Genomic DNA, 14557 nt, shown 5'->3' with positions numbered 1-14557 from the left:
AGGAAGATTTTTGGATCTTGCTCAATTTGGGTTCAATAGGCTACTGATGCCACAGACTATGATATGGTCTGTGTAAATCAGCTGTAACAGTTTGTAACCAAGGCTCATGTGAGTTGATTCTGGTTAAATAAAACAGATCAGTTTGTCAATGCTATTTTAGGCCAGGGTTTCCCTTGAATGTAGAACTTACTGTCTGTCTCGCACACTGCTGTACCATCATTAGGACAGAAGCGTGTCTCCACCTTCCTGCGTCCAATCTGCAGCTCGTGGGGGTCCGATAAGTGGGCTCGGCACATGTAGCGCATCCTCTGCTCCTGACGAGCTCCGCCCTGAGTTACATTGACAGGCATCCATGGGGTCCAAGGTGTGTTCCTCTTCACCTCGGGACATGCCTCCAGGTTACAGGCCTTGTACTCCTGAATAAAAAGATGGGGGCAAAGTGGGCTTTTGAGTTTGGTTTATGTAAAGGCCTGCTAAAAGATTTCTTTACACTACAATATCCATAACACCACACAACGCCAGTTTTTAGTGAAACACTAGTTTACTGATTATTTTGTTAACTAGCACTGTTTATCCTAGGAGTGTACTTGTCCTATCCCCATGTTTTATTAACATTTCAAGGCTTCACCCTCTGGCAAATTGATTTTCGTTGTGTACAGATGGAAGATCCAGCAGTCATTAGGATCAGTCGTCAACTCATTCTTGAGTAAACATTAATGTCAAAGAATGTCCTGGAAATGTCTTAATTCATTTTTGAGAGATCGGTCCAAGTGCTAATTGAAGGGGACGTTTATCAGTCTTTAAATGAGCTGGAGTTTATCCTAATGTTTTGCTCTTGGTAAGAAGACAAACAAGTGTCTTATCTGTACTGTTTCTATAAAAGAGTACAACCATGTTCTGTGTTTGGAGATACTTAAATATTGATTAAATTTAAATGTTTCCTCTTCATCTGTTGAAAACTGAATTCCAGGTGGTCCCCAGAGACTGTCAATCAACACACAGGGGCCAACAACACCCTGCATTTTTCACATTAATAAAAGGAAATGTGACATTTTGTGTTTTGACATTTAACGGATATTTTTTTTAAACAAAAAGCTAAATGGAGACATGCTGTCAGTGTATTTACTGCAGCTGAGCCATTCAACACCACAAGGGAAAATGAAAAATATGTTTGTCTGATGTCATCATCACCCGTTATGCTCACTTTTTTAAACTGGCGGTTGTGCAACAAAAAAGACATTTTCTGACAATTGTTAATTTTTTATGTTTTTTTTTAATTTGCCCCGCCATAAACACTGTACAGTGGCATAGATTTTCCTCTGGGTCTTTGCTCCTCCAGGCCTTTGAGTGTGTTTCTTACCAGTGCACATCCTGGGCAGCTGTTGCCATTCTCACAGGCGCGCACCCTGGAGTGGACACCTCCCCCACACTCTGTGCTGCACTTTGTCCAGGAGCCCCAGGGCGACCAGAAAATAGGCTGAGGACAGGGCACCCCTTCATTGCAGAACCTGTGGAGATGGTAGTGAGGAGAGGGGAATGCTAAATGATAATTTTGGACTTTATTTTCAGTGACAGATTACACTGAATGAACATAATGACTGAGAAGCAAACTCATGTGATATGATACAGTACAAAATGTGAAAACCTCTTTATGAGAGGATGGTTGGACATATAAACATCATACTTTGACAGGCCGCTGTTTGTATCCCACCTCTAATTAACAGACACCTACTATAAACCAAATAAAAGCTTAATCACTGCAAGCAGTGCAAGAAAAACAAAAAGACCTTTGTAAGCGTTCGGCAGGCCCAGATGTCCTGTGAGAAAACCGTTAAATAGCCCATACTGTATAATGTGTAACTGAAGGCTATTTTGTTGTTTTTACTGATCCAGTTGGATGTGAAATTCCCTTTTCTTGCCCAAAACAGCTCCGATATCAACTGAGCCATAACTCAGCAGAGTAAAAGGAAAAGATCTAATCTCTACTGGATCATACCTTTGCACTGATGCATTACGATACAGATATGACATCCCAAATATCCCACTTATCATTTGCACCATGTTTGCATACTTTATTAGCTCACTTGCTCTCAGTGGGACACGGTATTATAAGCATGAGTTCATTATTTGATTGTAGCAGTCTTCAGGGTTTTAGAGTTCGGATTTATCCAAGTTACCTTTGCAACTTTATCCTCACCTCTCATCCCTGCTCGGACCCACACACACACGGCCACCATGTCTGGGCGAAGGGTTATTACAAGAACGCTGGCGCAGCTCGAAGCCCGTACCACAGGTTGTGCTGCACTGTCCCCATGATGACCAGGGTGTCCATCCCCCATTTCTATTGCAACAGAGACATGAAAAGGCATTAACTTATTTTTAATGTTTCAAAAATCCTGCATAATTATTCACCAATGCTTTTAGTATTATTCTCTCTCTTTCACAAGGTTCTGCCTAATGCATTTAGCTCGGTCTAATCATGGGTCTGATTCTGAACCCCTGCACACAGGGAACACACAGCACACAATCTGACTAGGAAACATTCATTCAATTTGCTTAAGTGCTTTGTGCCTGGGTAGCTCTCCTCATGATTTAATTGCCACTTTCTGCAAAAACACAATTCAATTTCGACACCAAGGATTGAATCTGGCAGATATCCGGTGGGACGAAGGTGCCGAAACTATTTGTCTCGTCTCTGTTCTCTGTAACACTGATTGGCCAATTCTGCTGAAGACAGTGCTTGTACCAGGTGTCACAAGGAGAACCTGGATGTCACTTACATTTTCTAATAAGATTCCCCACGTTCATGATTTATCTTATGTTCTGCCAGGGCGTAAATACTGCCCTAAGGTGGCTGCTTCATCCTCAATCATCACGTGACTGTTACAGTGGCACAATGATGTCAAGAGTTTATCTCATTGTGGATCTGAATCATTTGTTGAGAAGCTTTATGTGCTGAATCACAACTTTATAATAATTACAGCTTGAAAGTGTCCAGTGAGCTGCACCATAATACAGCATAAGCTTAGCCAACTTCAATTTGTACCATGTTTCTATTTAAAATATGATCTAGATCATATCAAAATGTAAATTTTATTATGTAGCCTGATTACATATTCTCCTCAGTGGGCTTTTTTGTGTGTGCAATGATCATATCTACTGTCTTCAGACCCTTGGAAAAGGGGAGAAAATAATTATTGGGGAGCAATACAAAAAATGTAAAAAACCCCAGGAAGATAAAAAAAGGAAGGATCCCTCTTATTAAACTGACGGACATTCAATAGCTGCTTGTATTATCGTGTTATCAGTACTTATGTTATAACGCATTTCTACATATTTGAAATAATACTGTAGATCTGTAGTTTAAACTCTGTTTTTAGAAAGGTTTACCTATAAACTACCTTTCCAACAAAGTGTTTTACAGGAGGCAAATAAATGCATTAGAAACTGTTAAAACACAAGAGGAACAATAATCAATGAATAAAATGAATAGTTACAGAAATCAGTAGCCCAAAATTGAATAAAGTAAATATGCAGTAGAGAGACTCGAGCTATTCGAGATACTGTACCTATGTATCAGAAATGTGTTTTTGCCTAGAGGCTACTAAGTAATTTGAAAACTAGAAAAAAGCCCTTCAGAATTTCTTCCAATGTAATTAGTCAAGAAACAGATTTAATGTCCATGGTTCTGCTTCCTGGTAGAACTGGCTTTTCAGATTGGGCCGTGCTGTGGGAGGATCGAAAAAGACTGTTGCAGTAATTCACCGTGGGGTAAAAGAATGAATGAGTCTCTCTAATTATTATCTGGACAGTTCTTGTAGATCTTATTTTCATTTCATTACCAAAAGCAGGTTAAGACACTGCCTTAATTAAAATAAATTATAAATAAATGATAATAAAATAATAAATGATTGAACCTGTGATTCTCCATAATTTAAACCATAGCTGTACTTAATATGCCTACAAATAAAACATCAAGAATGTTATTATTGTAATGTGATGCTTATACTATAGGGGGTAATATTTTAATTATCATCCCTACCTCGAGCAGTTGGCCACTTCGATGGTGGGGCCCTCACAGCTCTTGCCTCCACATCGAGGGGCGGGACTGTCACAAGACCGTGAGCGACACAAACAGGAGCTTACACCATCCACACCATCATCATTGTTGCAGGGTTGCCATGGTGCCCATGGTCCAAAGCCGCCGTTTGTGGTCTGGTTCCGCAGCTGGACAACAGCAAACAAATGTGTAGGTTATTTCCAATAAACACGTGGGTAAGTCAGATTAAATTAGATTAGAAGATTTATTGTCATCAGTGAGCACATGTTGCACATACTGTATATGTAATAAAGTTCATTCTTGGCTTTAACACATATTTCTAGGGAAGCAGCGGGCAGCCACAGGTGGTGGCCAGGGAGCTAGCGCTGAAAGTCTTGATTAAGGACACAACTGGTGCATGGGCTGGGATTTGGTCCAGGAGACCTCTGCAGCCCAGCCTGATGCTCTACCCGTTAAGCTACCAGACCCCTAGATGAGCCACCCGGCTGCTAGGCTGCCAGTAGAAGACGGAGTTTTCAGGGGAAATGTTAGGGAATAAATTTACTGCAATTTGCCTCCCTTCAGCCAAATTCTATCCAGTTAATTTAAGTCTAATTGATTTCAATTCAGGCCGTTCCAACTACTTCTCCCTTTACTACACTCTACATCCTGCCCTGCTTTGTATTACACACTCATCAGAGATGATTTAAACCAGTATGATGTGAAAGATGACATCAGTGAGGTGCGTGAATTAGTCCCTCTCTCTTACAGGAAATGCTGCAGTGATGTCGCTCTTACCGGACAAACAGTGATGTTCTGCCTCCACTGGCTCATGTTAGAGCTGTCCTCCAGAGTGGTGCATCTGCGCTGCCTGAAGTCCCAACCACAGTAGGGGTCCCTCGCCTCCAAGCATAGCCTGCGGGGGACAGGAGAGAGGAGGAGGGAGAAGGAAGAGGGGGAGTAGTTTAATGGTTATACAAAGACAGTATACATTGTATTTTACATCTGAATCAACGTCACTAAATAAAAAAGTAAATGAAATGAACAAGCAGTTTTGTTTACAGTTTTAAACATGCACAAAATGCATGTTGTTTTCCACCAAGCAGCTGATTCTTGTTTTAACATGAGCACGATGTCTTGTACTGCAGGCGAGGAGAGTAAAAGCCAGAAAAAGTCAAACAAGTGATGTTGCACGGTAGGACTGGGAACAGGATCAGATTACTGTACTGAGTCGCAAAAGTGGATTTAGAATTAAGTTGTTCCTAAATAAATACAAATGAAGCAGTGAGTGGGATACGAGAATGCAGAGAGGTCAAAAAAGTTAATCAAATAAAGACAATGTTTAGACATCAGGGGACCTCTTTGATTTAAGTCATATCCAAACACACTGGACCTATTATACATTCGAAATAACAGACTTAAGTGCATTGTACCTCTTTCAACTCTCACACAAACATCGCTGCACATGGTACATCTCCCAAACAGTGATTAAATATTTGTTAGCTCCTCCAGTAAAACTGAAGCTTAATGACGGCTAATTAAATCTAAAGCTGTTAATGACAAAGCTTAGCTGCCAGAGCTGATCTGAATGCCTCAGGAATGCAGGATAAAGTCATCCAAACTGAACAACTGATTACTTCTCCCTCTTAAAGATTCCCCTCACTTTCTGCCTCCCTCTCGTCCTCTCCTTCACATCCCCCTTTTGTCTCTCCCTTTTCATTAACCTCCACACTGTTGTAGATTCTTCGTCTCTTTGCGTTCAACCGAAAGGAGAGACAGATTATGTGTGTGGGTTTTCTTTCCCCCTGTTTTCTTTTGTTTCTTGGCATGGACCTTTGTGGTTTATTTAAAGATTCCTGCAATGTTTTAGCTCAGAGGCCGAGGAATCTCCCAAGTGTTGATACAGCTCTCTGTGCCAGGTCCGAGGCTCTGTGGTGAACCGAAGGTCAGCGGAGATTCAATAAAGACATTACTGCTTAGCCAGCACATCAGAGGTGACCCCACAGACAAAGATCAGTGAGCACGGGGGGGGGGGGGGGAGGAGAGGGGAGGAGACAGGGCATGTTCTCTGGTGATCTGTGTCATGGCCAGATAAGGGAAAACTTCCTTCATGAGCCAGACTCATTCACTGCTAACCTTCTTGTCTGTCAGTTTAATTAAGAGACACTATTACAGCAATGCTGGATGTACTCTCCAATACAGATGAAACAATAATCATAATGAGGCCGGCAGCAAATTCACAGTTCAGTGAACCTAACAGTCCATTTGAAAGGGCACGAGGAGGGAGCATGATGTAATTTGGGCTCAAGGTCAGCCATATTGTGTCTGTGATGGCTCTTATGTGTGGCTTTGCATCATCAGATTACCAACATAGACACGCGCACACACTCACCATTACAGAGATCAGCTGAGCGTAACAATTAATAGGTGCATATTTCAAGGATGTTATAATGTTATATGAAAACGAGGTGTGGGGGAGAGTTGAAGCCTAATTACCTCGAGGTAAAATGTGCCAAAAGACAGACTGGAAAACCACAGAACTCGGGGAAAGACATGCTTAGTCCTGGATTCAGTGTGTTTGCATTAATTTAGAGAAAAATGCTGGTTGAAATGTGAAAAAAAGCCGACCGAGCCGTTCATGCTCAGAAAAATATATCAGCTGGAAAGAAATACTGACAGACTTGATAACAGTGCACATGGGGATAGGTGTTAATGCTGAAGAAATATGATATTCAAACAGGGGTGTGCTGAACCCCACACTCACACTCCTGTATATTGTCTTTTAGGGGTGTTTTGTTTGTGTTAGTGTGTGTGTGAGAGAGTGTTTTCAGGCTGTGTGCACTGTGAGGGTGGGTCTCTTTACAGTAGAAGTGCCACCTTATGTGTGACCTTTGCCTTGACAAGTCTGTGGGACGCGGACTCATATTTAATTCAGTTGTATGTGTGCTCATTGGCACACTATCAAATCAAAAAAGCCATGGAACACTGCCTGTTAAATTTTAAACTGAGTGGCAAAACCCACCAGTCCATGTGACAATGTGTCTGGCCGACTGGCATCAGAAGATAAATCAGCCAGATTCTGTCTGTGACTGTAATTGGGGGTTTAAATCGTTTGTGATTGCTGTAAAAACCAGTGTCTCCTTTTATTACTGGCCCCTTAACAACAGAGCATAAAAACATAGTTCACCCTTGTTTTTAATGGCAGGCCATCAGTGTATAATTGCTAATAATGATCCGCAGAACTGGCAAATTATGGATCAGAACAAAGCAGTATTAACTTTAGCACTGTGAATATGTTAACTGAAGCCATTCGGAGGGTCTGACACAGTTAAGCATATGTCTGTGAGTCTGTATACACCCAGCTCTCCCCATCTAAGTCCTTCTTTGCAGTGACTCTCAGGAGACCACCGCTGACATGCTCGCACTCCTCATCCTCCCTCCAGGGGAGAGCCTGTCCCTAAGGCTTTTTTCCCTGCTGTGCTGGGCCCGGCTGGCTTTTAGGAAGGCTGCTCATGATGAATCGAAAACACAGAACTCCTGCTAGCACTCAGCACTAATACATCCAATTAGGTCCAGTTGGAGCCAGGCTAAAGACTGATGGTGCCAGGTTTCAGAAAGAAAGAAAAAAAAAACACACACACACATAAGTAAAACAAAAGTGAGATGGCTGACTGCCAAAAACAGCCTGCTGTCCCCATAGACAATTTTAGGCCCTGGTGAATAAAAGGAGCTGCATCATCACAGGGGAGCACTGGGAAGACAGAGAGAGAGAGAAAGGACAAGAAATTATAAATATATTAAAAGGCAAGCTGATAGATGGTAGGACAATTATTAAACTAGAGAGAGGAAGTGATAAAAGAAACCGAGATACAGGAGATAAGATGAGAAAACAAAAAGGAAAAACAGTAGAGCTGAACTGTCGTCACTTCAGGACTATCAGCATGGGTCTGCTCATGATGAATTGTTTTATCAGTCCAGCCAATTTATCTGAATCCAGACTTGAACCCGCTTATCCACTCTGAATGGTTTACAATCCTGTCCATCCATTATCTACACTGGCTTATCCCTTAGCCCACGTCTGCCACAGGCAGAACACAAGCTGGACAGGTCGGAAGCCTGTCACGAAGCTGACAGCCAATTCCGAGCCGCTAATTAACCTGCATGTCTTTGAACCAGGAGGAAACAAACACTGATAGACGGAGAGCAGGGAAACTCTAAACAGACCACAGAAAGACTAACAGCTTAGATCACATAGGTGAATGTCGTTGGCTAATCTTTCCACTTTTGGAACCAGCTAAGGTTTAGGTATGGAAACTTAAAATGACAGTGGAGCTGGGAACCCTCATGTTGGCAGAGAAGCACTGCAGCTTAGACAAGCACCAAAATCAATGTTCACAACCTGGAGTTGCATTATTCCTGACTGAGAATGAGATTCATATAAAATGTATATCCGACACTGAAAAACACGTGGAGCCTACTAGTTGTCCATCACTTACATGTACATGCTTCAAATACCAGGTACCTTCTGATGAACAACGGTGAATTTAACCTGCATAAATTCTTGATATGATATGATGGCCATGAACATTTTATTGGCGTTTTGCTTCTTTTGGTTTTTGTGTCCTTGGCCCCATACTAGCTTCATTATCCAAAGAGCTTAGCAATTGTGGGTATTTTGCTGGACCCAAAGTGTAACTGGCTATCAGAGCCACTGTTTTTATGTATTTGTCATTTTACTATCTATCTAGCAGTAGTGTGACTTTGTTAGCATCAGGGGAATTGAAAGGTGGCGCGCTAGAGGTTAAGACACATTGTGGGGCCAAACCAAAGCTGAAAGACAGAGGAGGGGTGAGTAAGCAGTGTGGACAGAAGCGAAGAGAAAGAGACTGAGACAGAGGGCAAAATGATTACACCGAGCTGCAGCCAGAACAAAGGCTGTAATGAAAGTGACAGCATTCTGGAGCGGTAACAAATACATCTACTGCGTGAACCATCCCTCAGTCTCTCAGTGCCTGGCTGGTGAAGTGTTCCTCTGATTGGTCATACAAGCTTAGCAGCAGTGAGGTCTGGAGCTCTGCCTAACCGGTAAGCTTGTAAATATTATAGGGACTAATGCTAAAGTATAGTGGATGCTACAGTGCAACATGTCATATACACTGGTTTTAACAAGCGGCCACACACACACACACACACACTCACTCAGGTGGAAGCAGAGATGCTTAGGGTCAGTGGTTTTTCTTGGTGGCCACTTAGTAGTTTCCTGATGTTGCTTTAAACCCCTGCTGCAGGCAGACTGAGCGCCCTCGGCCTCGCGACGGCCGCCCAGTCGCTGTTAATTGCACACGTGCACAAGCAGCACAGTGAGCCAAAGCCCTTCAGAGAGAAATGTCACTGTCGCCAGCAGGACAATTGTACCTCATGTAACACAGTGTAATGTTTATGTGAGCAGGTGTGTTAGTGGTGGCTTCACTGCAAAAAAGGCTGGTTTGTTCCCTTTCATCCTCATCATTTACTGAATGTTTTCTCTTTGCCTCCTTCTTGTGGTTATTTTAGTTTCATTTTCCTCCTTCTCCGACTGCTACCACCTCATGCTCTTTGCCTTTCCTTCTTATCACCAGCTGCAGAAGCAGCGAAAAAAAAAAGACTTCTAACATTCACTTGAAACACCTATGTGACACCATTTCCCTGTCTGACAACTTCAGTTCTGTCGAGTAAACCAGGCCCTTAAAGAAAACTAGTGCACTTGTTTTCAAGTTGGGGTTTGTAGCAATATGTGCTAAGTGAGACCAGCAGTTTCCTCCACCATCATTTGGCAGTGGCACTGCCTTTCTAATCTCAGTAGAAAAAAAGAAAAATCCCTGATGGATGCAACATTGTGGCTATGCTAGCATGCAGCTCCAGCCAAAATAAATCACTTTACTAACTGAGCAAGATGGAGAGATAGGGGCTGGGTGGAGGACAGAGTTGTGCTGTTAGCCAGGGGTGCCAATTGCCCAGGTCAAATATAATTACCACAAATAGAGGACAAACACACACACACTGGCCCACAGGCTGCAGCATTTGTCTGCAAGCTATCACTAAAGGGCTGCAAATCACCGGCTGTTGAAAAGATTTAGCACCATGAGGGGGAAAAAAAAAAAAATCCACCTTTGTTAAAGAGAGAAAATATTACTCTGCTCTCAGGGCTCACAAACGTCACCAATGTAGAAATGGGGGGGGGGGGGGGGGGGGGGGGGGGGGTGCAACAGTTAGTGTTGCTGCAGCAATATAGGCTTTATTTCTGCAAATTATACACTTAACACAGGTTATGGTATATAAGAAACATCTTAACGGTTAATTCATTTATAAACACTGGTCTGTATTCTTACAACGCACTGCATAAACACAATCCCTGAGAAAAGCTCCACAGCAAACAAGGTCAGTTACAACCTGGTGTAGGTTTAAAAATTTAATTTGTGAAAATATCCCTGTTGTGTCGATTTGTAATTTAGTTAAAAATTTTAACCTTGTCATGCACCACTTCACTTTATGCATGTACTGCCCACCAGCAGCAAGGATCATATTTAATTAGCCTGCTGGTCAGGTTGCTACTCCTGTTTTAATATGTCAGGACAGGTTGGGTTCAGAATTTTAAGTTTAATTACAAGTAAATGATTTGTTGCCATGCTGAGCTTTGATTTCCAATTTTCCACGTTTCAATTACATTTCTCATTTTATGCTGCCTACAGGCCTTGATGGGCATATTAGAACTACTGCCCGGTGTCATACAGTATTCATTGTCAGCTGGATACTTTATTCCAAAGTAGAAAAGTTCTAACTTTCTCTACAGCATGTTGCTCTGATGCCCAACACAGAACTGTAAATACCACTATCCCTCACTCTTCATGTGTGTGCCAGTGAAAAGTAGCATGTGCAGCCACAGACAAGCCATTGCCAGCAATAAACCATCGGAGTATATTCAGCTGTTATCGGTGTGTGCGCGTGTGTGTGTGTGGCTATATTGAAATGGCCACACACAACCCGGTGCCATCAACAGAAAAGACTCATTCAGGCAGCTTTACAATGATGACGAGTGTGTTCAGACAAGGAGTAGAACGGCAGGTGGGATTCTTTCCCATAGACTGGACCATCAACCCCTAGAGAGAGATGCACAGAGGATGTAAAAGTGGAAAAAGTAGCTGGAGTAAGGGCAGAAGTTTGTGGTAATGATAATTTATGGTCAGATGCTGTATTTGAATCTAGTGTAGCTTCAAAAGTCTGAAACCAAGTCATGAATTCAGCCACAAGTTCAAATACTTAATGATAGTTGTACAGTTAAGTGTCCAATGTTTGACCTTTTAACATTTCTCTGCCCTACTGTCCATTTTCAATGTTGACAATATGATAAACAATGAAAAAAGTGTAAATCGGTGCTAGATTTGGTTAATATTCACCTGGAACACAAGACTCATTGAAGTTAACATCTACACCGTGTCAGTATTTAGAGTCGGTTTCAAATGGCTAATCTGTCCTATGTTGTAGGAACGTGTGCACGTGGCTGCCTGGACACAAGGTTTCATTTCTGTCTCCAGAAATGAACTGTAAATAACATATTAATTTCAGTCATATTCACTACTGGCCCCATTTTTTTTAAAACTTAGTCTCTAGTCAAAAATCGCCAATTTGCCATTGTCCCTCCATAGGAGCTCGGGTGTCACACTGATTGACGGGCCGACATCTGCTGTATTCTGCAGCTCAGATTGCCTTCGGCTGCACTGCATGTGGAACGTTGTAAGAATGAGTGAGCCACAGAAGTGAGCAGAATATCACAAACTGGATTAAGGACGGCCTGTCCTACCTCGCCCCCCATTCCTCAGCTCAACACACACTTCTTATCGTTTCACCTCACTGTGTCTTAAATAGGACTCTGGCTGCTTGCTCTGCTTTTCTCTCTCTTCCTATTCCTTTCTGTGGCTCTCATCTCGCATATTTCATCCATATCTTATTTTGTGTGTGTGTGTGTGTGTGTGCACGCACACATGTTCCCATGTGTCTAGGAGTTTGGATTTAGTAGAAATAGTGAGCTGACTCATCAGGCAGCATGCATATGAGAACTCTTCCAAGTACCAACCCACACACAAATCACACTGAATAGACTGTCCTCCATATGCAGACACGCACACACAACCAGCACAAACAGCTGAGGGGGGGAGGGGGGGGGGGGGCATCAAGCCATTTATATGCTAAAAAAAAAGTTGACTTTGAAGGAGTGTGGTGGCTGGCTGAGGATCCTGCTTGAGAGCACTGATGAGATACAGGAGGTTGGACAAACAGCCCCTGAGTCTCTCTCCCCTCGCTCACCCTCGAGACGGAGATTTTCACATGATTAACCCTGGAGCTGTATATGACAGAGCAAAAGGCCTGCCTCTCTCTCTCACACACACACACACACACAAATGTGGCTTCAGAGAAATTTCTCCGGCAATATATGATGCACCTTCACAAACATTTTTTTTTTCATACTATGATTCAGATATAAACAAAAACTAGAACAGTGCTTTTTTTCTGTATTATCCAGAACTTCATTACTGAAAAAAACCCAGCAAAACAAATTAATTTCCTCTAGCAAGCAGATACCGCCCCAGTCATTTGTCTGGTTCCATAAGGTCTTTAATGATTATAGGCGAGGTCTTCCAGACATTAATCCTAGTTGAGGACAGATAATTACTTTCAATAGAGGACCAACCAGGTTAGAATGAATCTACTGCCAAAACACATAAAATGAACAATAATATATTCTGTGTGTACCACACGACTCCTTTCAGAAAGCGAGGACTGGCTCTACTTTGTTATTGTAGTTGGAGAATTTTGGGCACTGCCCCGATTCATTAGTCCCGATCCAGGGCCACAGCGCTGTGCTTCAAAGATTCAGCTTTGTTTCGATAGGGGCCACTGATGGCTGCAGGATGGAATGATGTGCAATTGAGTGCAAAACTTCGCATCCCCTTACTTCAAAATGGCAAAAAGAATAAAGAATTTCTATTCAGCATCATATTTAATGCACATTCAACTAGTACAAATACTACTTCATCATCAAAAGTTAAAAAAAAAATAATAAAAAAAAAAAAATCAAGAAATGTTGCGATAAAATAATAAAAATGATTTTGCAAAAGTTCCACATGTTTTTAATGATGTTTAAGTCTGGAGACTGTGAAGGCCAAGGGTGGAAACATTCACCTAACGCTTTTTATGTAATTCCTGATTTGCTTTGGATCCTTTTTTTTGTTTGATCAAGTGCCTCCTAACTTTGAGCTTTGTGACTTATGGTAGGATGCTTCGCTTAGGCTCTTCTCATATTGGGCTGCACTGATTCTTCCTTCCACTTTATGCAGAGCTCCTGTGCCTGATGCACACATACACCCCAGAACATCAGTGAGACTGTGGGGATGATGTTCCTCTCCTTACACATTCCTGTGCGAATTATGGCCAAACAATTCAACTGTGATCTCATCAGCCCGCATAATCGTGTTTCAGAATTCACTCACTCACTGCTTGTTAAGAATTCTTACGTATTGCAACCGTGTCCACAATCCTTTTCTGGATTTTGGTCTTTGCACTTGGTACTAGTACCCCAAACTTGTTTTTTGTTTTATATCCCCCTCCAGCTCTATGAGGGTTTAAATGAAGATTTACTTCATTTGGATTCAGTTGTTTTTGTTGCTCTCAGCGAACGACTCGAGACCACTCTTGAAGATCTGCCCACTTGCAAATGGAAAGTGCAAGTCCACACCCGGTGCCACTCATCAAGCATGAGGCGTTGACAGTCTCTTTTAAAGATCAGACACTTGAGACTAAATATTTAAGTAGAGGGTTTCTCAAGGGGGATGCAAACTTTTCCACTGATAATTTTCATCATTTTACTAAAACTTCCTTTTCAAAAATTCCCTGACCATTAAAAAAAAAAGCCAACATTTTCACTTAACTCATTAAAGAATAGTATAAAATGACTAATGCAACCTACATTCCTGCCGGTGACCTAAGGCGGGTTTGTACTGTGAGACTTTGGTCATCTTTCATCTGCGTCTGCCAAATCAGGTCAACAACTTCATTGTTTATAACTATAGTGGGGCACATGGATCCTTAACACAGGTGAGGTTTTATTCTTGTGTGTGTGTGTGTGTGTGTATATATATTTGACATCTTATCCAAGTTCATTACATCCGATTACATACGATTGGTGATATTGCACAGTCTGTAGGTGCCTCCACACAGAAAATGCAGCCATGCACCATCACCAGGCAAGGAACAGGGGCCTTACAGTAACTCAGTCGGTGTAGCAACCAGCCCCTCAAGGCCAGTGATTTGACTGAACCCCAAGTTGCACCAATGTGTGCTTCTGGCTTTGGATAAAAGTTTCTGCTGAATGACTAATTGTGATTGAAAGCGCTGCAAAAAAGAAAGCATGCATGTAAAGGTTTTAAAATGAAAAACAAAAGTGCTTTACAAATGTTTTATGATGGAGGGAAATTCATTCAGGGG

General features: G+C 42.0%; 1 protein-coding gene across 5 annotated transcripts in view; it reads right to left on the bottom strand.

Annotated features, from left to right (window-relative positions):
* The window catches only part of sema5ba (sema domain, seven thrombospondin repeats (type 1 and type 1-like), transmembrane domain (TM) and short cytoplasmic domain, (semaphorin) 5Ba), a 152873-nt gene that overhangs the window by 19439 nt on the left and 118877 nt on the right, over positions 1–14557 (bottom strand). For all 5 annotated transcript variants that reach the window (XR_010915189.1, XM_067515983.1, XM_067515981.1 and 2 more), the window contains 5 exons: positions 4838–4955; positions 4043–4227; positions 2198–2341; positions 1361–1508; positions 191–416 (listed from right to left, as the gene is read on the bottom strand). Coding sequence is in view for 4 of the 5 variants with exons in the window: in XM_067515983.1 (XP_067372084.1) it covers positions 191–416; positions 1361–1508; positions 2198–2341; positions 4043–4227; positions 4838–4955 (821 nt within the window). In the remaining variant the exon portion in view is untranslated. The remainder of the gene's footprint in view (positions 1–190; positions 417–1360; positions 1509–2197; positions 2342–4042; positions 4228–4837; positions 4956–14557) is intronic.

This window comes from Channa argus, chromosome 9, assembly GCF_033026475.1.
Source record: "Channa argus isolate prfri chromosome 9, Channa argus male v1.0, whole genome shotgun sequence".
Lineage (NCBI taxonomy): Eukaryota > Metazoa > Chordata > Actinopteri > Anabantiformes > Channidae > Channa > Channa argus.
This window is presented reverse-complemented; position numbering and strand designations above follow the sequence as displayed.